We start from the raw sequence: 24,738 nt of genomic DNA on the forward strand, positions 1-24,738 counted from the left end.
GCCCGTTGACCACAGGACACACTAAGACCTCCTCCATCACATCACCTGCAACATGAGCTTGCAGGTGGAGGAAGTGATCAAGACAGAGGACCTGATGGTGGACGTTCTTGCCCCAGAAGGGCCTTCCCGGGTGGCACTGCCATTAATAAAGACCATCCAAAGCACTAATAAGACCCTGTGGCAGACACCAGCCTCCATCCCGCCCACCTCCAGAGGAGTTGAGAGGAAGTACTTCATCCCTTCCGAGGGCTACGAGTACCACTTCTCACACCCACACCCTTGCTCTCTGGTGGTCTCAGCAGTAAATGAGAAGGAGTGTCAGGAGCAACAGGCACCGGCCCTTAAGTCTAAGGAAGCTGAACACATGGACCTATTTGGAAGGAAGGTCTATGCTGCTGGAAGCCTCCAGCTGAGGACAGCGAACCACTCCAGAGGACAAAGTCTAATATAGAATTCTCCTGCATTGGCTGCAACATCTTTTTTCATCCAGGTTACAAACACTAAAGAATTGACCATCTTATTATAAGTATTTCTTGTACTGTTAATAAGGTTGTCTGCGAATGTCCAGGAATGTGGTTGGTTGATACTCTTTCTGATAATCCTGATGCACTATTTTTCATTGCATAAAGGGTTAATCAGTTTGGGATTTCAGAGCTTTTTGGTTATTCAGTGTAATTTAGGTTATTCTATTTAAGTTTAGACTAAAATTAAATGTGTTGTCCACACTTGTGTTTTTGTGAAGGCTCTATTGGTTGTTTTTGGTTTTTTTCCCCTCCACATAGGTGTCATCTATTTATTCAACCAACAGGGATCTTAGAAGGTCAATTTAAAGAATCCACAACTTACATTGCCTGGAGAGAAGAGCTTCACAGAAGTAGTGAAGTGAGATGTATGTTACAGTGCCCTTCTACCGAAGTAAGCTTCTTGCCTCTAATAGTCATGACAACTGCTGTTCCTGATCAACTAAACTTTATTGCAACTCACGGGGAGGACTGGGATCCAGCCTACATTATCCATCTTTACCCAACGCTCACTTTGAGGAATCTTCTGCCATACTCTTTGAGATATTTACTTGAGGTATGGAATTTAAGCAATCGTGACTTTTTAAAATAAAGTTTTTAAGGAAAACATTCAATGATTTCCATCTATAAACAGAAGATATTAAGTTATGTATTCTATGGACTACATTGGCTCTTGGAATCTAGGGCAAGGGATGTGGGCTGGAGTCTTTTTCTTCATCCCAAGTCAGTCCAAGTGTTCTTGTATGGTGAGGCTTGGTACCCAGAGACAGTTGGAGTTACTGTGTTGCCCTCCACCTGGAGTAACAATGGCTAGGGACCAGGTTTTTCTAGAGCATCAAATATTGCTCATACAAGGAAAACTGTTCCCCACTTGTACCTTAGTTTACTGCCAAGGAAAACCATATTGCTAAATGTCAAAACTGATGGACACCAGATTTTTTTTTCTGGCTATTGATCTAGGTCTTCATGATGGCCTTCTATAACATTTAACTTGGCTAGAAAAGTGAAGAAGTTAATGACTTTCTTGATAATTTCCCCTTCCTCACTTTCTTGGTGAGGTAACATGGAGAAGCGTTTCCAGTGTCACATCGAAGGAGGACAGACTTCCATAAAGAGTAGTAGGACAATAATCCTTTTCCCCAAATCCATTGTGCACACGTGCTCTCCCTCCCACCCCCAAAACCCCAACAAACAAAAAAAAATTGACCCAAAAACTTTTAACTCTGTAGCTAAAATGCTAAAGTATTGCAGAAGTAAGGACATTTTGTCTTGGATTGTTTTGTTTTTTGTTTTGTAAGAAAACAAGACCCCTAAAAGAATGAAATCCTGTTAAGCTTTTGTACAGCGGCAGAGAACCTAAAATGACTGCTGTGAGGTGTTTCAGCCTCCTGGCCTAAAGGAAATTGGTATTTATCCCATGATTTGCCAAGAAGCAGCCTGATGTTCATTGCACGCGTTTCTGAGGCATTGAAGAGCACTAGTTAGTGTTTATTTCTGGTATCGCCAGCTGATTTGTGTGTCCTGGCTTCATTGATGAGAGGTAAAATGCATTAATTGCATCTGATCACCATAGGCCTACCTTAGGGCTTCAGAATACTACTACTATATTAGTCCCAAACTAGGAGAGTCTTTGGATGGACAGGTAATTATCAAACAATAAACAGTTTCTGAGAGAGTTTCTGGATCATGATGTGCCACAAATTAGCCCAATTAAGTCATTTATATAGTTAATCGTGGTAGTTACTAAAAAAACTTTGTAGGTAGAGCTGGTTGCGACATAAATTTCTCTCGAAAAACTTGGGACAGGCTGACTGGGTAGGTCATGCTTGGATCCAAAATTGTAACAGGAGTGTAATCCTGTATGGAGAGAAAAGTGAGTAACAATTGTCCCTGGGCAGGGGATCCTCTCACAGAAACAAATAGCTCTCAATTTGTAAAACTAAACTTGTATGTGCTAGTAGTTGGAGGAAAAGACCAAGTTAGCTCGCAGATCTGCCATGGGTTTTATGTGTAACTTGAGGCAAGTTGATTTAGCTACTGTGCTACCTGTAAAATACCTCTTTAACTATGAAATAGTTGAATGAAAGGGGTTGTATAAGAATCCCCTTGTTGATGGTTTGATCTGTTTTAGGTTTTGAAACCAGATTAAATTTGTGATCGTCTTTTCCCCATCTGGCCATACTGAATGCTGAAACACTGAGTTTGGACTTTAGACCAATATAGCTATTAAGAGAATGTTTGAAATAATAATATGATGATTAATCATTATGCTATAATATATTGGCTTGTCCCTGAGTTCTTAAGGCTTCCTGTGTACAGTGGGCAGTCATGATGGCCCTGTACTGTGTGTCTGTAGTCAAAGATATCCCTTAGTGGAAACTCTAGAGTCAAGCGAACAGGTAAGACATAAAAAGTAGAATTTCAACTATTGTACTCTTTTTGAAGTAACCACTGTTCAATACTGTATAGTTTTTATTAGTAAGCCTCTTAAAATTTGTTTGTTTTTTTTATTTTAGGGAACCGCAGAAGCTCATGAGTTGCTAGAAGGGAGTGCTGCTGATGTTCTTCACTCAAGAATCAGTAGGGAAATAATGGAGTTAGTTCTGATAAAATATCAGGGTAAAAACTGGAATGGACATTTTAGAGTCCATGATGGGCTGCCAGAATTTTTTCCTGTGTGTTTTACCTCCAATTCCACAGATATGATGACAATAGATATCTATGTACATGTTAGGCAAGTTGGTAGCCGTATGATCCTGTCTGTGTTCAGTCCTTATTGGATAATCAATAAGACTTCCCGGGTTCTCCAGTATCGTGCTGAAGATATACATGTGAAACACCCAGCAGATTACAGGGATACTATCCTGTTTTCTTTTAAGAAAAGGAACATTTTTAGTAAAAACAAGGTATGCTACCTAATTTCTTTTAAAATATCCTCAAATGAGGAATTATTTAACTTTTGACATTATTCATGCTTGGCCTTGAAATTCTTACCCTGCTTCAGTATCAGTACTTGTTTAAAAGTAATTGATCAATATAACATCAGTATTTTTGTGTTTTGTTTAAATTTAGCTCTCCTTTTGAGAAGAAAAATTAACACTAGTTTTTCTCTCTTGCATCTGTCTCTTCCCAATATCTTGGGGAAGTTTGGGGAAACAAGGGAGCAACTTGTGCAGGCAACGCAGCATTAGTTCATTCTGCACGGATATAATCTGGAGTGCAACTTTTAAAGAAAAGGAAATAAAAAATGTTGGTAAATTTGAAGCAGTGCTACTCTTGTATTTACAAAAATAATGAAGGGAGTTGTAATTATGAGGAGAAAATTACATCTTATTTTGGGGACTAGATGCTTTTATTGTCTTGTGGCTGCTCAATTTCATTTCTTATTTATTAGATTTGAAGAGAGGCACATTAAGTGGGAGGGCAGACATGTGAGATAGTAGCTTACTTTTGATTTTTAAGGCTATCGTTTCTCTCACAGCTGTTTAGAATTATAGTCAATTTAACAGACTGAGGGGCTGTTAAATTTACCTTGTCTGAGGGTACATTGTGTTGAATACATTAGTCATGATTTTAAAAAAAGAAGTGTTTCTGTGACAAAATAAATGAAACAATTTGTTAGTATTATTCTTTTTTCATATTTTTTTGGATTATGTAGGCCTTTAGTCCTGGACGTTCCATCTTTAAGTTGTCAGCAATAATTGAAGACTGGTCTTGGCAGCATCTTTTGGTTATTACCCTGACTTTTAAATAGAGACCACAATCATTTATATATTTTCCTCTCCCTCTTTATCTACATGCTGTGGTCACTAAGGGCTACCAGGGCAGATGACATATTTGGTTTTGTGTGCTCTTCCAGTGATCACCGATCTTCTGCTGCAGTGCACGTCTTTGCCAGAGCCCGAGAACTTCGTGGTTTTAGTAACCCAGCTAGCTGGAATTGCAGTGGTGAAATTGCTAGGAATACATCATGGATTTTTAAAAGCATATGAACTTTTAAGTTTTTGAAATTTACTTAAAAATACTTTAAAAATGCTTTTTCTTCTGTAGATCCAATTGTGTATTTCAACTAGTTCATGGTCCACTAGCTTCTCCCTTGATACTGTAGGAAGTTATGGATGTGTAAAGTGCCCAGGCAATGACAGGGACTATCTGGTAAGGCCTACTTTCTGTATTTGTTTACTAACCTTTCTGAAGCCTAATAATAGTAATTGACTATATTGGATACAAATAAGTTTAACAAAAGCCAACTTGATATTTCATTTGTTTTTCTTGGGTGCATTGGTTTGTTAACATAATCACACTAGTATGCATAATACCACTTAGTTTGACGTTTGGTGGCCAGTCATCAGGCCACCTGGGGATTCAGGCCTAGTTTGTGAAAACAGATGTTTAAATATTTGGACATGATGAGGCCTACCTTTTCAAAGATACATATGCTATCTCAGATAAGTTAGAGACACAGATGGTCAAGTTGCAGATACTTGATTTATTTGTACAGTGCCTACTACAGCGAATCCTGGTTCATGACTGGCACTTCTAGGTGCTACAAATAATAAATAGTACGTATGCACTTAATTTTGTGTGTCAGTCTTTGAAAAATCAGATTCAGACTATATACAGTGGCTATCTTAAAAAAAAAATCAGATAACTAAATAACATTACCTTGTTTGCAGATATTGAAATAATCATCCCAGGGGCAAAATGGAAGCATTTATAGGGAGACCACAAACATTTCCTTTTAAAGATAAACTTTATCTTTCCCATCAAGCCAAAACCACTTATCCCCCTTTTTAATAACCCTTTAGAACCAACCCCCTATCCTATTAAAGGCCAAATTGACCTCTGGTTATTTTCCATTTTTCATCTCTTGCTCTGTTCATCTGGGCTAAATCCAAAGCCTGTCACTTTTCTCCCAATAGCATTTTGAAAATCTGACCCCTATCCGCCCCCCCCCCACACACACACGTTGATCAAGCCATATTTATCTCATGACTTTATTGCAGTAATTTTCTCCTCCTTAGGTTTCCCTTTTCTAAGTGAATACAAAATACCACTGCTAAAATAATCTCTGTCCATTGTATTGGGTATATCTCACATTTCTTTGGAGGTACAGTCTCTGTTCCTTGGAGTTTGTGTGGTCTCTAGTAATGGTCCTGTTACTGCTGAGTAACAGTTGAGGCCTTTGGGTATTGCTGTTAATAGGATAATAAATGTGTAGAAGGAATAACTTTATGGGATCACATATAGGTTTACTTTTCCACTTGTTTTATTCATGTCAAGCAAATGAAAATACCATGGAGAAATGGGCTGAGTTTAACCAAGTTATTTTCACTCAACAGGTTGGAGTTAGCATCAAAATGAGTAGTTTTAATCTCACCAGGATAGTTACCTTAACTCCGTTCTACACCATAGCAAACAATTCTTCTCTGGAGCTGGAAGTTGGAGAAATCAAGTCTGATGGCTCTTTGCCAACTCGTAATTGGAATTATTTCTCATCTTCAGAGGTATTCTTTGTTTTTATTGCTTTAAATGTTTCTAAAACACACAAATGATTCTGTGTAAGGTAAAATATTTAGAAACAAATACTCATATTTTTGTTAATCAGGCTGAGCTGTTTGTCCAATTAATGAAGAAAATTCAGTGGGCTGTCTGATATAAGGTTCTTAGATCATCATAGATGGAGTAACTTAGTAAGTGACAGTGTAAATGTGTACTGCTGGATGTCCGGTATGGAGGGAGAATATCTGAAAGACTAATCCATATTTGTCATTAACTAATCTTTTATAACAATATTGCTGAATTATCATCATGTTACATATGCACTTTGCTTGACGTTTTTTCCCCAGTGTCTTCCATTTTGGCCTGAAAATTTGTCTGGTAAATTATGTGTCAGAGTGGTAGGCTGTGAAAGTGCATCCAAACCGTTCTTCTGTAATACACAGGACAATGGTACTTTGTTAAGTCTGGAAGAGTTGGTGAGTCTTTGACTTTAAATAATAATATTTTCTATAATTTTGTTATGTTTGTCGTGTTAACCAATTCAGTGTAATTCCTTAGTCGCCTGCATTGAGTGCTGGCAGATAGATTTAAAGTACCTATTGAAAAGTCAGGGTAATTATAGCAGGATATGCAGTTTGTACTTTTAAAAATCCTTTTTGTTAGATGTATGAAACTAGGTGGAATTGAATTCTTCACAGGCTTATAAAGAACTGCACAGCTGTATTGATCTATAAATAGAATGGTATAAGTCACCTGCAATTTGTTTATTTTATTTGCAGCAAGATTTGCTATGATGTGTGTGCCACCATAACAGAAGGGAAGATCACTTTTATGTATCTCAAATGCTTAAGCTAGTACAACATCCTAAAGATATGTGATGTAGCATCCTTGACAAACAGTGGACAGTTATTAGTATGGTATAAAAATGGTTTCATGTTTAAACTGATAACATTTTTGAATCTTTTACTTGCATTATATGCCACTGTGAAATTCTAGGCAAATAAGTGTTGCATGCTCAAACAAGTCACTCAAAGCAGAGTTACTTTACATATAATCAAAACCAAACACTGAATGGTTGAACAGATTTTTAGGCATGTCATTCAACTGATTGTTGGGGATGACCGTGGATTGTAGATGTCTGGAGAGATGTGCTGAGGCACTTACATTTATTTTTTTTTCAAATAGTTAGAAACAGAGGATATGTAAGCATGATACCTTTGACTCCCCTTTTTTGGGTCCTGACCTGCAACCTGATCTAAACTGTTTGGGCTGTGCCTCTCTTTGCAAATATTGAATTTTCAGTAACTACGGTTCATATTTTATATTTAATAAACTATATACAGTGCAAGTCTTTATCTTCAACAGAATGGAGGCATACTGGTAAATGTGAACATTTCTGAAAATTCTACAGTCATAAACTTCTCAGATTACCATGAGGGAGCTGCTCCAGCTCTCATCATTAACCAGACTCCATGGGACACCCTTAAATATAAACAGAGGTATGTAAAAGTAAGAATTCAGCCATCTCTTTTTTCCAACTTTTATCCAGTTTTTACTGTTGAAGGTAAGGAACCTAAATTCTTGTGTGCTTTTCTTGAATGCAGTATAATGAAGATAAGAAACTGATATTATACAGTGCTTCATATTAAACTTGGCTTATGCCATGAGTTTCAGTGGCTTATTTACCTGCTTTTTTTTATTGCAGTGGGTTACAGGATGAGATGGAGTTGAAACCAAAGGAGGTGCGACTGTTTGCCTGGGCAGATCCCACTGGAATAAGAAAACTAACTTGGACGTATGCGCAAAATGTTGGTGAACATGATCTGCTTAAGGTACATTTAAAAAAATATATATTGTGGGAGGAAAGGTATGACCTAAACTAGAATCATGAATTCACTGAGAGACTGGAGATTAGGCCTTGTCTTTTGATGTGGTCATTTAAAATGCAAGAGCTTTTGTTAGGTCATGGTTTTTGTTTCTGTACATAGGTAACCTTTTGTGTAGTTGCTGTTTCTACTTGAGTGTATGTTGAAGAATCTTGTAAGCCCTTGTGTGTAGGGCAAAACTCAGATCTCCCAATTTCCTTTATCTGGAACAAACATTAATCAGCCTAATAAGCAGGCTGTGTATAAATGAGGAGTAAGAAGGATAGACTGTTACTGCTGCCAGAACTAGAAATCTGTCTTCGCTGATACACCTCTAAAGAGAGGAGGCAATGAAAGAGGAAATGGTGCAGCAAAGTGAAGATGGTCACTCATACCAGTATCAAAAGTGAACAGTGTACACTCTAATTATTCCTGTTTGGACTGCAGCAGGTGAAAGCAGCACTTCCTGCAGTTATTTTCCAGAATATAATATGTATTTTTTTCTGGGTTGGAGAAAATCACAACCCTGATGACCTTCTCCTCACATGGAGGAAACACTTCCATTGAGTAGAGTACTGCACTGCAGGAGTTGCTCACTGTGAGCTACTTCAGTGTTCAGCAGCACGTACAACATGCAGGTAGGAGAGAAAAATGATTTAGGGCATGGCTACACTTGCAGATGTAGAGCACTGTGAGTTATACCAGCCATCGGAGAGTGCAGTATGGAAAGCACTGCCGTGTGTCCACACTGTCAGCTGCAAGCGCACTGGCGTGACCGTGTTTGCTGCACTTGCAGCGGCATTGGGAGCGGTGCATTATGGTCAGCTATCCCACAGAGCACCTCTTCCCATTCTGATGCTGTGGCTTGTGGGAAGGGGGCGGGGGTGCGGGGCATTCTGGGTCCTGTCCCAATGCCCTGTGATGCATCACTTCGCATTCCAGCAACCACTGTGCTTCCGTCCACATTTGGCGCCATCTTTCATTGTTGTTTGTACTGCGCGCTCTGTCTTCCATTTCAGTCTGTGGGAATGGATCCCGAACTGCTGAGTAATATGCTGATGGGCCTCGCCAGCATGTCACCTTCGTCAGTCGAGTTATTCCTTAAGCTACAAACTGACAGTGAGGAGTCAGATGATGTCGACTCACGTAACTCATATGACATGAGATGGCATTCACCGACATGCTTACCACTGTGGAATGCCGCTTTTGGGCTCTGGAAAGAAGCACTGAGTGGTGGGATCACATCATCATGCAAGTCTGGGATGATGAGCAGTGGCTGCAGAACTTTTGGATGAGAAAAGCCACTTTCATGGGACTGTGTAATGAGCTCACCCCCACCCTGCAGCGCAAGGACAAGAGATTGAGAGCTGCCCTGCCAGTGGAGAAGCGGGTGGCTATTGCAATCTGGAAGCTGGCAACTCCAGACAGCTACGGATCGGTCGCTAACCAGTTTGGAGTGGGAAAGTCGACTGTTGGATTTGTGTTGATGCAAGTTTGCAGGGCCATTAATTGCATCCTGCTCAGAAGAACCGTGCATGTGGCTGGCTTTGCAAAAATGGTTTTCCCTAACTGCGGAGGGGCAATAGATGGGACACATATTCCAATTCTGGCACCAGCCCACCTGGACTCCGAGTACGAATGCGGCTTCCGCCCTGATCTATATGCAGCTTGCCCGTGTGCAGCAATGGTCCCCCCACCCCTCACGGCACAGTGGTGTGGACATGTTAGCCTGACTGGGACAAGGAGCACAGTAGCGTTCCCAAGGAACCTGTGCAAGCGCATTGCATAGCTTCTGCATGAGACCTTTGAAGAGATCACTGAGGCCAATTACGGGGATGTGAGAGAGCTCATCAACTCCCTATTCCGCATCTAGACATGCATGCAGCCCTAACCCTCTTTGCCCCAAGAGTCCACACCGAACAACTTCCTTCCCAAAATAAAAGCCGCTTACTGGGCACCTCCTCTGGTGTTTGTTCTTCCCCAAGCACCGGCCGCTGCGACTGGCTACCTTCCTCCTGGCTGAGAACAGCTCCTGGCTGCATGCATCTGGGGATGCCAGGGTGTCTTCCTCTTCCTCCTCCTCCTCCTCAGCACCCTTGCTCCCGTTTTCCTCCTCTTCCTGCCTTGTTGAATTGGGCTCTGAAGTGTCCATGGTGATCCTTGGAGTGGAGATGAGGTCACCCGCAAATATTGTGTCCAGCTCTTCGTAGAAACGGCAGGTTGCAGGGGCAGCACTGGAGCGGCTGTTTGCCTCACAGGCTTTGCAGTAGGCATTCTGCAGCTCCTTCACTTTAACTCAGCACTGCAGTGTGTTCTGGTTATGGCCCCTTTCTATCATGTCCCTTGATATCCGCCTGAAGGTATCATAATTCCTATGGCTGGAGCACAGCTGGGACTGGACAGCTTCCTCCCCCCAAACACTGATGAGGTCCAGCACCTTGCCATTGCTCCACACTGGGGATCGCCTGGCACATGGAGGCATGGTCACTTGGAAACTGAGCAAACAGGAAGGGAATTTTCAAAATTCCCAGAGAATTTAAAGGGCGGGTCTGATGGTTGGTCACCTGAGGGCAGGGCAGTAGAGTTCAAAGTGATGATCAGAGTGGCTAGAACAAGCATTGTGGGACACTTCTGGAGGCTGATCAGAGCGCATTAACAGACCAGGGCATCCACACTGGCTCCACGGTGCTCCAGCCAGGGCACACCAAGCGTTATGCCTCTCATGGAGGTGGATTACCACGAGCGCTCCAGCCACGGAGTCAGGGCACTCATGTGCTTTGCCAGTGTGGATGCGTCGTGAGTTAGGGCACCCAGGGCTGCTTTAATACACTCTAACTCACAAGTGTAGCCATGCCCTTGGGTAGAAAGACCATGCTGAGACAGGAAAGAGGAAGAAAGGCAAGCAAAACCAAGGTGAAGACACAGGAAAAGATCAAGCAAATCCATCCTGCCAGAAACAGCACTTCATGGGCGGCGGGGGAATGCTGATGGACAATGTTGCATGGGCAGAAGATTAGATCATAGTCTAGGATGAAAATAGAAAATAACTGGAAAGTGACAGGCAGAGGAATAAAGGAGCATTTTTTATGACCAGTCTCAGAGATGGAATGTATTTTTCTTCACTCAATTTTAGTGATGGTGGTTTGTTTTGTTTTTTTTAAATTGAGGCACCCTACAATGTAAACATAGTTACATATTGGAAAATTGCTACTTTCTTGTATCTTCTGACTATTCAATCCTGTTTTAATGTATGTTAAGACACATCTTCTCACTGTATGGTTAGCATTATATTAATTATTGTACATTACATGAGTATTAATATTCACTTTTGAAGTTATATTTCAAAAGCCTAAATAACTCTCTCAGTTCTCCTCCATTCACCGTTGTGTTAACCCTGAAAGAATTCTAACATGTTAAAGGGATGCTATAACTTTTAAACACTACATTTGTCCATTTAATATTGTGATTAGTATAATAAGGTGCTGTATAATAGGGGGTTAATTTTTCTGAACTCTGTCATTGTACTGCTAAGGTCTTCAATTCTTGAGATTACCCTTAACCACATTTTTTAAAAGAAGCTATCTTATTTAACAGTTTAATAATCCACAAGACTCTAAATAATAATAATAAAAAAAAGGACGGGTTGTATAGTCAGCCCTGGTGACAGAAGACTCCATCCCATTAATATCCTACAACAAATTAAAGGCAATAATAAGACACCTCAGAAATTCTAATTGTTCTGCTTAATTTGGGCCGTTGATGTTTTTTGCTTGCTCCTTGCTTTGTTTTTTTTATGCAACCAATTAAAGTATCTTTCTTTTTTCCAACTCAGGATGAATGTGGTCAATTTCCTTATAATTCAAATACTCAGATACACTGGGTGTCCTTTCTGGATGGACGTCAGAGAGTACTGCTTTTTACAGACGACGTTGCATTAGTTTCTAAAGCACGGCAAGCAGAGGAGATGGAGCAACCTGATCAAGAAATAAACTTGTCGCTTCATAGTCTTGGACTTTCTCTGGTCAACAATGAGAGTAAACAAGAAATCGCATACATAGGGATTACTAGGTACTGCAGATGGAAAGCAAGTTTGCCTTTAAATGGACCAAGGAGTAGTTTAAGCATATACTTTAATACATTTGAAAACTGTCATTTTGAAGTGGATTATGCTTCTAAAATCGGACATTTTTTTAGCATTATATGATGAACCTTTAAAATTACATTTTGTCTGCTGTTGTAGAGCTGTCAAGGGAATATAGGTTTTAAATGCCTGTCTTGACACAGTTCCCTAATTAATTTGACATTTATTTCTGGACTTCAAGTCCTATTATCTCATTTGAGTACAGTGGAGTTATTATGTGACAAGTTAAAGTACTGTGCCTTGTGATACAACACAAGTTAAATTTTGAGTTCATTTGTCACTCTGCATTTTAGTAACTTACTTTCCCAATTGCAAATTACATTTGAAAACACTCCTATGTGCATGATTATAAACAGTTCTTTTCTTCAATTTCCTATTCATAATTCAGAAATAACTTTACTGTTAACTTGATTCTTGGCATTAAATCATATGCCTCTCATCAAAAAATTGCAAAGATAGATGCACAGAAATATCCACAAAAGGACACTAGTAATTTGGGTCATGTCTTCATTGTGTTGTGACAGTAACTGTAGAAATCTGTTTTCAAGAAAAATAAATTTCATTTCTAAATTTCATTTCCACTTTCATCAGTCATTGACTTGGCAGAGAGAGAGAGAGAATCATAATTTTGACAGATGAATGGAAATCAGCATCAGAAACATGGGGATGAGGCGTTATGTGGTTCATAAACATTAGAAAATTTGGTGTACTCTACTTCAATGCATTTTTATTCAAAAGTGTTAATTACATTAATGTACTTATCTTGTAGTTCTGGTGTTGTCTGGGAATTGAAACCAAAGCAGAGATGGAAGCCATTTAATCAAAAGCAGATAAACCTGTTGGAAAAAGCCTATCAGAAATACCTTTCCACAAACACCATGGAGGATCTGGGCTGGGTTAAAATAGACAACAACTTTGAGGTACTCTTGTGGCTGTTCAGTGTTTAATCAATAATTTTGATAGAAAAGTTTGTATAACAGTTTTTACCATATTAGTACCAGTAATGAATGTAGACAACATGTAAAAATTTTCATTTGGGAAATGCCTTCACAATTGTGTGCAGTTGTACATTTAAGTATGTTACAGATCCTCTCCAATCAGACGTTTGTCAAATGCTATAATAAACGTTGATGATATTTGTCTGACACACACTGTAATTTCAACTATGCAGTAGTTGTATGTCGTTTAGGACTAAAACATTCCAGAATTTGCAGAAAATTTGGTTATGAAACCTTGTTTAAATTGGTCTAAAAAGTTTCTACCATGCAGAAGTTATACTTGATGTATATTCTTTATGAAGCACCGAAACACATCTCATCCCTTTTATGATAGAGGAACTGGAAACTTTATAAGCACATTGGACTTTATGACAATTGGCTGTTTCACTTACTTTGGGCTTTTGGAATTCAAGACCATAATTAGTGGAAAAACTCAGATATCTGATTTAAAAAATTTAGGCCGCTACACCTTTTCCTAATAAGAAAAGGAGTACTTGTGGCACCTTAGAGACTAGCCAATTTATTTGAGCATAAGCTTTCGTGAGCTACAGCTCACTTCATCGGAAGCTTATGCTCAAATAAATTGGTTAGTCTCTAAGGTGCCACAAGTACTCCTTTTCTTTTTGTGAATACAGACTAACACGGCTGTTACTCTGAAACTTTTCCTAATAGAAATTCTCCTTTGGCTGTGGTAATATTAGGGATCAGGTGACAGCGACTAAAAAGATAATATCAGTCACACTTCCACTCAACTCAGCGTTGTATATGTGCTGAAATCAGATTGCAGTCAACCAGACTTAAATATGTGCCTGAAGTTAAAAATATGCTTAAGCGCTTTACTAAATAGGTGTGTACTGCTGAATTGTGGTCATTGGATTCCATCTATTTTAGGGCAATGATGAATGTAAATGTTGACGACTGCATTATCGCTTCTTACTTAAAAATGGGAGCTGTTGTTTCATTTTGTGGAAACTTCATCATCCTCAAATTGATTCACAGATAAAAATTGAGGACATAGCATTAAAGCTGTTAATGCATAGTGGTCTGAGGATAAAAATAGAATTATCCATTTTTATATTGTTGATTCAGAAAAATAATCTGCAGCTTTTCAGGTGTTTATAACATTTCTCTCTTGTGATTTAGATGTTCCTAACGAACAAGTCATTTGTAGAACATGTACATTCCAAGCATATTGGAATTGTTGAAAAAAATCTCTTAAAGTTTTTAAGGCTAAATAAAATAGAGACAAAACTCTTATGATATACAGTATTATAAACAATCTGAGCTTTTCTTCTATTTTATATCCAAAAAGGTAATCTTTTATACCACCATAAATTATATAGGCCTTAAGTCTTTGTGTAGCTTTGATTTATGATTGTGTTTGAAATAAATGATACATAGGGCACACAATTTTTTGTGATTCAGTATTTTTGAGTTAAAATAATGGGGTGATGATTTTTTCAGAAAATTATCCTAGTTACATAAATTTGTGGCACAAAAATATTTTCATTTGCATGCATATGTCTTTAATTTTGTTGACTAAAAATGTTAATGCCACCTTAAATTGGGATAAGATTGTTCCTATCTTCTCCATTCAACAAACTGAAGATATGCAGCAAATGTAACAAAGTAACATCTGGTTTTCTTCCCTTCTTTCTAAGAAAAAGAAAAATTCAATGTTGGCTTGTGTATGATGAGTTCAATAACCATTCTATTATGCAACAGCGAGAAAGCTCCGGAAATTCAACTTTTTAAATACTAGTTTACTTTCTTTTAATTGAACACCCATTCATGTCTAGTGAAGGCCATTTTAATGAAATCTAGGAGCAATAATAGTAGCCAGATGGAGCTAAAATGTATAATGTGTTCCTAGGTGAATTTTGGTAAGATGCCAATGAAAATGCGCCTCCCAATCAAATGCAGTATTCGACGAAACTTCCTATCGGGCATTCATATTGAGTTCAAACAGTCTCCTCACCAAAGAAGCTTACGGGCACAGTTGAATTGGCTTCAGGTATCATTTTTCATTATTCACTATAGGCTGAACAGGCTTTGCTAGTAAGCGTTGAGATCAATTCCACAGCAGGTGAGATCATCTGAAGCTAACAGTCCTCTTGTGGTAGCCGCAAGGTATTTGTGGTGAGTAATCCTTTGATCTGGAGCTCACGGTTAGCTTTTTTTCATTACGGTATAGCTTAGATGACCTTAAAGACATGCTACAAGACTTTACTGTATCCCAGAATTTCACATGTGGTGCTGGTGAGGAATCTGTAGGGCAGAATAAAGAAGAGTGGGAGACATTATAATTGAGGTCATGATGGAAATCTTGTTGTGGCAGAGAAAATAATTTTAAACATTGTTTCAGCATTTAAGTTGTGTATTTTGCATTTAGTTGTGAGATATCTCTTACTCTCTGTGCTGTGCCTAGAGGTTTAGAGTCCAATCCTACAAGAATTACCAGGAGTGGTGTTTACTAGCATGAGCAGTCAAAATAGAAATTACTATTCTTGGTAATAATTGTTCGAAAGTTTGGACTCTTCAGTATATTAGAAGTCTGAAACCATACTTGTACAGTCAGAACATTTCCATTCTAAAACTTGAGCTTCAAACCTCCCCTTCACCACTTTCCGTAATTGCATACCCATTCATTCACTGCCATGAATTCAGCACCAAAGGTAAATATTTTAAAGTGCTTGCTCTTAGAGTGGAAATATAGCTATTAAATTTGACATTGTAGATTCTGATTACATCCAAGCTTAACAAATTCTAGTGTTGTTCAGTCAAAAGAAGAAAAGGAGAATATTTGCTAAAAGTTTTCTCCGAGGGGTAGATAATACTAGCTTAAAGAATGAGAAACAGGAGTTTGTGGAGGAAGAAAACTTGTGGTATTCTGGTATTAATACTTCTGTAAAGAACCTCTCTTTAAATAACCAGTAATGTTCCTCATAACTGGATGCTTTTTCCCAAATCCTGGGACTGTAACTGTTACTTGACTCAAGGCCACAACTGAAAGTGTTTTTTATATTCCATTTTTTTTGTTTGCCGAATTATATAAAAACTTTACAAACTTAAAAAGTTCAGTCCATTCAGTCCACAGAGGTGTGAAATTTTAAGAAATTAAACCATCTTTATCTGTCTACTAAGCTCTATTAGCTTCAGTCATTTATAGCTTAGTGTTCACATCAGCACTTTGTACTTGGAGCATTAATACAATATGGTACCAAGTATTCATTGTATGCCATATTTAGTTGGAATCTCAAATCATAATATAAGGCACGTGTACTGGAATGGGGCACGTGACTAGGCTGTTGAAACTGGAGTTTACAGAGACCATATTATTTGATTTGAGCCAAATCCTGTAAAACTTAAAAAAAAAAAAAAAAAAAAAATTCCTTTGAAATAAAGAAGTTGATTTTAGTGGGATCCTTGCTTGTAAGTAAGGACTGCAATATGGCCCCTCACTATTTAAAATATGAAACAGCAACAAACAGTCAGTGTTTTTAATAGCACCTAAACCCCTGCCTGTGCTGAAAGTTGAAACCTTATTTGCACACTTCCAATCACAACTGTTATTCTGATGGTCCTAATTCTTCTTGATAAATAGGTGCTGGCAAGGCTTCAGATATTAGGGTAAACACAAAATAAGCTTGCAAATGACAGTTTTTACTCCAAAACATCACTATGTACCTAAGCTGCGTAAGCTGCCTGAAGCCAAGGAATCCTTTATAAATCTTACTCTCGCTAAAATACCGCTCATCTGATATGACTTTGTTTCAGGTTGATAACCAGTTACCTGGTCCAATGTTCCCAGTTGTGTTTCACCCTGTAGCCCCTCCCAAGTCAATAGCTTTGGATTCAGGTAAGTATGCAAGAGTGATCTAAAATTAGTTAGCTCTGACATTAAATATTTTGATTTAACTGCAGAATGGAACCCATTATAAAACTAACTAATTTGTACATTTTTTATTAGAGCCAAAACCATTCATAGATATCAGCATCATCACTAGGTTCAATGAGTACAGTAAAGTACTGCAGTTCAAGTAAGTAAAAGCATATTATACCTTGCTTTAGAAATGTTAATACCTGTGGAACTAATACTTTGAGCCTGTACCCATTGTATGCTAAGATGCAATTAGTGTACCAAGTTTTCCAGCCCAAGTACTAAAACAAGTCTCAGTATCATTGGTATACTTCCAGCATAAGCTGGTTTGATTAGCTACTTAAACACATTCAAAGAACATTTATGTTGTAAATGCAGTTTTCCCGCACCAGAAGCTGACATACCCTGGTGACCTCCCAGGTAAATGGGCAGTTTACATGGGAGTTCTACCCGTGGTCAGAATGAGGGTTTAAGGGTCTGACGCCACGTATCCCATGACCTTTACTTCTTTCTCAGAATTTGTTTCATGAAGCAATTGTATTGTAATGTATGAAATACCAGTTAGTTATTAGGATAAACTCTAAATAGATTAGATTATTAATGTGTTTTGCCTTTTCTGTGTTGAATTGTAGCCTACTATTAATAGCGGATCTCTTCAGATGTCTTTCTGTTAGGCCCCTCCAGCTATAAACTGATGCTTCTAATACTCTAACCAGAGCTTTAAAATATTATGAGCTTGAACCTTAGTACCCAGCATGTGGTAGTTAATTTAAATCTGTGTCTACAAGATGATCTCTGATTTTAGCATGAAAAAGTCAGTCACCATATTTTTCCTTTTATTTTTTCTTAGATATTTTATGGTTCTTATCCAGGAGATGGCATTGAAATTGGATCAGGGGTTTCTAGGAGCACTTATTGGGCTTTTCACGCCATCTACAGATCCAGAAGCTGAACAGCAAAGGGTAATGTGTGTTTAGGAAAAAAGTACTTATTTTACTAAGACAGGTTTGATTTATTACCATGTCAATTAAGTATTTTGAAAATCAAATTTAAAATAAATTGAAAGCATCTTCCAAATGGTAAAATGGCTAGCAGTGGAATGCTCAGACAGTTGGGGAAAAATATGAATTCTCAAATTGAGTATAGAATTGGGTACTCTGTTAGTTGGTGCGGGCGCCTACTAGTAGTAGCTTGTCAGTGTTTGGGTAACTACTATTCGTAAGAAATGTTAAAACACTTGTTTGCACAATGCATGTTCAACTTGTGGATCTCATGGCTACAACGTGTTGGGGGCCAAGATTGCAGTAGGAGACATAAAATTATTTTATAGGGCTAATGAAAAATGCATAGTTAACTTACATATAGAATATCTTTAATTGAGCTTGTTAATAGTTCCCATTTTAATTGACTGTCAGATTGAACATAAGAATGGCCATACTGGGTCAGACCAAAGGTCCATCTAGCCTAGTATCCTGTCTTCCAACAGTGGCCAATGCCAGGTGCCCCAGAGGGAATGAACAGAGCAGGTAATCATCAAGTGATCCATCCCCTGTCACCCATTCCCAGCTTGTAGCAAACAGAGGCTAGGGACGCCATACTTGCCCATCCTGGCTCATAACCATTGATGGACCTATCCTCCATGAATTAATCTAGTTCTCTTTTAAACCCTGTTACTGTTTTTGCCTTCACAACATCCTCTAGCAAGGAGTTCCACAGGTTGACTCTGCATTGTGTTAAGAAATACTTCCGTTTGTTTGTTTTAAACCTGTTGCCTATTAATTTCATTTGGTGACACCTTGTTCTTGTGTTTTGAGAAGGAGTAAATACTTCTTTATTTACTTTCTCCACACCAGTCATGATTTTATAGACCTCTATCATTTCGCCTCTTAGGCATCTCCTTTCCAAGCTGAAAAGTCCCAATCTTATTGATCTCTCTCCATACGGAAGCTGTTCCATACCCCCAATCATTTTTGTTGCCCTTTTCTGAACCTTTTCCAATTCCAATATATCTCTTTTGAGATGGGGCAACCATATCTACATGCAGTATTCAAGATGTGGGTGTACCATGGATTTATATAGACACAATATGGTATTTTCTGTCTTATCTGCTTAATGATTCCCAACATTGTTTGCTTTTTTGACTGCCGCTGGACATTGAGTGGCTATATTTCGAGAGCTATACACAACGATGCCAAGATCTCTCTCTTGAGTGGTAACAACTAATTTAGACCCCATCATTTTGCTGTAAAGTATGCATACTCATTCTATTTCTTCCTAAGGGAGCAGTAGGTGCTACTTGTGCAGTGTAAGACCTGAATGGTTTTTTGTCATCTATACATCTTCAGAAATGAAAAGATCCCCCATAATTTGTGTGTGAGAGTAGTTCCTACAAACTGTTTTTTCTTGAAATGAAACTTTCAAACCCATAAAGTTTCTTATTTCCAGGTGGAACTGAAGGCCCTGTCTAACTGAGTGGGGGGGGGAAAAAGCTTTAGGTGACCTAAGAGTTCATGGAAATCATAAGTGTTTATAATTTGTATTCAGCACTCCATCTCAATGAATAAAGTATTAGAAAACTAAAGGATGACAGAAAAATCAAAAAAGAAAAATCTTGAGTGAGATGGAATAAATGTGAGAAGTTACATTTGTCATCAAAACGAGAAAATTTACCCATCAAAGGAAAAACGGGTGTAATAGGTCATCTAGAAAGGATTAGTTTGCCCCCTTTTGAATAAGGAAGAAATGAACATAGTTATCACAATTTAGTATATGATGGATAATTAATGTACTGTACTTGTGTACTTGGAGGACATCTCTGCTACAGCTATCTAAGCAATTGTGTAATTATTTTACTTTTACCTTTCTTTGATCCCATAACTTTTTTTTTTTCCATTTTGAATTCAGGTTGACATTAAGGAAACCAGAGTTTTGATTTAAAATTGTCTTTTTTTACAAACAGACAAAGTTAATTCAGCAAGATGTAGATGCTCTTAATACTGAATTGATGGAATCTTCCTTAACTGATATGTCAACCCTCAGTTTCTTTGAGCACTTCCATATTTCTCCAATTAAGGTATGTTGTAGAGGAAAATACATTGGAGAAGCAAAAGCCTTAAGTAGTATCTCCTAATTTCTTCTTCATGTTTAACTAGCTATTCACATTGATCAGATTAAATAACTATTTTCTAGCCTTTCATTTATAGTAATACGACCCTACAGGAATCTGTGACTTGTCAGATTTTCAATACGTGGTGGAAAAGTTTCTCAGTTGATCTAGGAATCATCAAGAAATATTTGTTTTATGTTTCATCTGCACTTAGTAACAGTGACTGTCTAAACAGAAGGCTATAATGGATGTCATATGGGTGTCAAAAGTAGGAAGAGTATAAAAATACTAACATATGATGGTGAAAAAATTCACCTTTTTAATGGATGTGCACAATCTGAATAAAAAGCATTAATCTTTCATTATACTTAATGTCAAATCCCACCATTTTATTGTGGCTCCATGATACTGTTTTTTTGAACTTTGTCCTGAAGTTATGTGATTGTTACAATCACTAGTTTAATTTGGGAGCGGGGAGGAAGCACAGCTAGAGCTACTTATGGAATTTGGTCATATACCTGTTGAATTTCATTGGAGATGGCTATGCCTTTTTCGTGTTTTGGAGCTCTATCTTAAGGATCTGTTATTTTGGGAAAGAAGGGCTGTTTTTTCTTTCCACCAACTAGCCTTGCAGGTCCCAGTATTCAAAAAAACTGGATGGTAATGAGGCTCAGAAAGTGACTAAGGTGAGTGTAGGGGGGAGAAACAAAACCAAAACTTAAGCAAGGAGAGAGATACTAAGAAACCCCACAATAAGGTTGATGCAGTAAGCAGTTTCTCACCATAGCTGAGAGGATGAATATGGATAGAGAAGGCTCTTCCTTTTGCTGCTCCCTGCTAAGGTAGAGAAATTTTGAAGAGTCCTCCTACTTGCTAAACAGGTAGTTCTTCTTCAAGTGCTTCCTCATGTCGATTCCATTCTAGCTGTGTGCGCACCGACGTGCACAGTTGTCAGAGACTTTTGCCTTAGCGGTATCCATAGGGTCAGCTGTGGTGCCCCGTTGGGTGCCACGCTCATGCGTGCGTATATTAGGCGCCGCTCACCCTATGCCCTCTCAGTTCCTTCTTACCGCTTATAACAGTTGGTCGAAGTGCCTTGTCTTGCGTTTAGCAAGATGGTTAGTGGTTCTTCATAGTCCCTTGTTCTACCTAGTCTGTGTATAGTTAATAGTAAGTCTTTGTAGTGTTAAGTTAGAGTACTTAGAGTCCTGGCTGGGTGTTGGCCCCGAGTGGGACATGCCCCGCTCACCTGGCTTCAAGCCATGTGCGTCATGCAGCAGGCTGATGCCGATCAGTGACCCCCATGACAGCTGCCTGAAGTGTTTGGGGGAAGCCCATAGACAGGACAAGTGACAGTGGGGTGGGAATAGGTATTGTTTCATATTCTCTGTGTATATATAAAGCCTGCTGCAGTTTCCACGATATGCATCTGAGGAAGTGAGCTGTAGCTCACGAAAGCTTATGCTCTAATAAATTGGTTAGTCTCTAAGGTGCCACAAGTCCTCCTTTTCTTTTTTAGGACAAGTGTCGCATTTGTAAAAACTTTCATCCTTGTACATAAAAGGAGCAGGATATCTGCTTGAGGGCCTTCACATTGGAGCCCTCTTCAGCCAAATCACACCGAGTACTTCCTCCTCGTCGGTGCTGAAGAAGTTCCAGAAGAAGAAGAGCCCCTCGGCACCGAAGGACAAAGGGGTTGTGGGCAAAGGATCTTTGTTAGGCCAGACGCTCACCGTGGGGCTTTACGGGGGTACTGCTGAGGTCAGACCCCCCTGCCTGGCCAGGGACCCACCCCTGACCCCAGGAAGTGGCAAAGCTCTACGGCCTCTCCCAAGGCTGTCAGGGCCTGACTCGGTCCAGCGGCCAGCTCCGCAGGCGCCACACCAGGTGGCTGTCTTGGCTACAACCCTATGAGAAAAGGCTACAAAGCCTATGAGAGTGCAGCCTCACAGGAGGGTGGAGTACCCCCGAATCTTCAGACCGCAGGTGCACATTCCCGTCTCTACAATCTTGGATCCCGGCACCGTATCCTAGCTCTCTAGCTAGATGACCCAGGTCACCGTCTACTAGGCGTGGGATGCTGGAGCCTCCCATGCTGCAGGTACTTTTGGCCACAGGTTGACTAGGCCCCAGTCTCTCTCGTTCAGGTGGTCTCCTAGACATTGGTCACTGTCCTGGAGGGGTCGCTCAGAATCACGGCACCAGTCCTGGTTGCCCTCCGGCAGACGTCACTACTCGCCTTCGCTTCACAGGTCGCCATTCAAAGTCAGCAGGCAAACCCAGGCCTCAACGACTCCACCGTGTTCGCCAGTGGGACAGTGGTCTGGATCAGACCAAAAATTTAGCCCTTTGCCCTGACAAGGGAATTCTCCTCGTGACACGTGAGACTGTCACAGCACCGACCATGGTGCTGTCACAGCAGGAACAGTGGCCTACCCAGTGGCCGTACTGGAACGCATGGGTGCCAGTGATGCAGGTCACGTATTTCCAGCCCTTCCTGGCAGCCGTGGACAAGCTGGCCATGGCATCGCCGGCGTCGCAATCAGAGCTCTACTGAGCCGGACACGGCACCTGCACACTGGACTCCAGCACCAAAGGAGCCTTCCCCAGACAAGGAGGGGGAACAGACTCTATTGTCCGCTGATGAGGTGGTGGCCAGGCTGTCTCACTCCAGCAGTCTCCCCCTGATGATTTTAAGGAGCACCAGACCATCCTTAAATGGTGACTGAAAACTTGATCCTCCAGGTTGAGGAGGTCGCAGTAGAGGCCGACCTCTTCAATGTAATTTCAGCCACCAACCCTGCTAGGGTCGTGTTGCCCGTCCTCCCGGGGGTCCTTAAAATTGCCGAGTCACTGTGGCAAGCCCCCTCCTCTGTTCCATTGACCTCTAAGAAGGCAGAAAAGTTCCTGCAAAGGGATTTGAATATCTCTATACACATCACCCTGCGGCAAAACTGGTTGTGTCCGCGGTGAACGAAAGGGATGGACAGGATCAAGTTAGCAGTACGCCGAAGAGCAAAGAAGCCAAAAGGCTTGATTTGTTTGGCAGAAAAGTTTATTCGACGGTTATCCTACTATTCAGGGTCTATAATCACCAGGCCCTGCTGAGACCATATAATTTCAATCTGTGGGACTCCCTGAATAAATTCAAAGAAGCCCTCACACAATATTGTGCCCATGAGTTCGCTGCACTGGTGGATAAAGGTACGTCAGTCACCAGAGCAGTCCTTCAAATGGCCTGGAATGCTACAGACTCAGCGGCCAGAGTGGTCGCATCTGCGGTGGCCACGAGACGCAGCTCTTGGCTGCAATCCTCTGGGTTGTCCCCAGAGATGCAGGCCACAATCCAAGACCTCCCTTTCAAGGGCACCAGACTCTTCTCTGAGCTTACAGACTCAAGGCTCCATGGACCTAAAGACTCCCAAACCACCCTCCGCTCCCTGGGCCTTTATATCCTACAACAATCCAGGAAGCCTTTCCGTCCTTCCTTCCCCTCAGCAGTCCAAGGTCCTGGAGAACTTGCAAAGCAGGCTCCAACAGGAGAAAGGCAAGGATCATAAGCGGTGATAACCATCATCTTCCTGCTCGGCTGCACAACCTGACCCTCCTAGAAGTCAGGGAGGCTAAAAGCAATTATTTTAAGGCTGTGCCCGAGTATAATGCCCCTGTCAATCTGATTGATCCATCCCGCCCTTTCCAGTCGGCCTAGTCCCGTATCTCATCAGACTGTTGAGTGTTCGATGCAGTTTTTATTGGGCTATACCTAAGGCTGCGATTTAGTCACAGAGGTCATAAGAATGGCCATACTGGGTCAGACCAAAGGTCCATCCAGCCCAGTATCCTGTCTACCGACAGTGGCCAATGCCAGGTGCCCCAGAGGGAGTGAACCTAACAGGTTCTCTAGTGATCTCTCTCCTGCCATCCATCGCCACCCTCAGACAAGCAGAGGCTAGGGACACCATTCCTTACCCATCCTGGCTAATAGCCATTAATGGACTTAACCTCCATGAATTTATCCAGTTGTCTTTTAAACCCTATTATAGCCCTAGCCTTCACAACCTCCTTGGGCAAGGAGTTCCACAGGTTGATTGTGCGCTGAGGGAAGAAGAACTTCCTTTTATTTGTTTTAAACGTGCTATCCATTAATTTCCTTTGGTGGCCCCTAGTTCTTATATTGTGGGAACAAGTAAATAACTTTTCCTTATTCACTTTCTCCACACCACTCATGATTTTATATACCTCTATCATATCCCCCCTTAATTTCCTCTTTTCCAAGCTGAAAAGTCCTAGCCTCTTTAATCTCTCCTCATATGGGACCCGTTCCAAACCCCTAATCGTTTTAGTTGCCCTTTTCTGAACCTTTTCCGTAACTTCCAGCAACTGCTGTGACTTCAGTGGTGGGGAGCTGCAGGGTCCCCCGCAGCTCCCAGCCGCTGTGGGCGGTGGAGGAACCCCTGAGCTCGCTTTTGGCAGCAGGGGAACCTCTGAGCTGTGGGTGTTGGGGGTACCCTGCAGCTCCCAGCTGCTGTAGGCGGCTTCTAGCCCCTGCACAGCTGCCCCCCTTTCTGGCAGTATGGGGATCCGCAGATCCCCATTTTGTCCAAGATATTTAAGTCTTCCATGAATGTTTCTTTTTGTATCTGTGAGCTGTCCATACTCTACTAAAAATATCCGTGACAAAACCTTAGCCTTAGCTATACCCTACAGTATATCACCAACCACCCC

The 24,738-nt window shown here is 40.4% G+C and overlaps 1 protein-coding gene across 1 annotated transcript in view; it reads left to right on the forward strand.

Moving 5' to 3' along the window:
* The window catches only part of VPS13C (vacuolar protein sorting 13 homolog C), a 187,643-nt gene that overhangs the window by 128,263 nt on the left and 34,642 nt on the right, over positions 1-24,738 (forward strand). Inside the window, exons 60-73 of the mRNA XM_073303628.1 lie at positions 783-1,077; positions 3,038-3,427; positions 4,572-4,676; positions 5,864-6,028; positions 6,371-6,499; positions 7,389-7,522; positions 7,729-7,855; positions 11,721-11,956; positions 12,799-12,949; positions 14,901-15,041; positions 16,805-16,886; positions 16,998-17,067; positions 17,758-17,869; positions 19,867-19,980. Coding sequence (XP_073159729.1) covers positions 783-1,077; positions 3,038-3,427; positions 4,572-4,676; positions 5,864-6,028; positions 6,371-6,499; positions 7,389-7,522; positions 7,729-7,855; positions 11,721-11,956; positions 12,799-12,949; positions 14,901-15,041; positions 16,805-16,886; positions 16,998-17,067; positions 17,758-17,869; positions 19,867-19,980 — 2,251 coding nt within the window. The remainder of the gene's footprint in view (positions 1-782; positions 1,078-3,037; positions 3,428-4,571; positions 4,677-5,863; positions 6,029-6,370; positions 6,500-7,388; positions 7,523-7,728; positions 7,856-11,720; positions 11,957-12,798; positions 12,950-14,900; positions 15,042-16,804; positions 16,887-16,997; positions 17,068-17,757; positions 17,870-19,866; positions 19,981-24,738) is intronic.

The sequence above is a fragment of the Lepidochelys kempii genome, chromosome 10, assembly GCF_965140265.1.
Source record: "Lepidochelys kempii isolate rLepKem1 chromosome 10, rLepKem1.hap2, whole genome shotgun sequence".
NCBI lineage: Eukaryota > Metazoa > Chordata > Testudines > Cheloniidae > Lepidochelys > Lepidochelys kempii.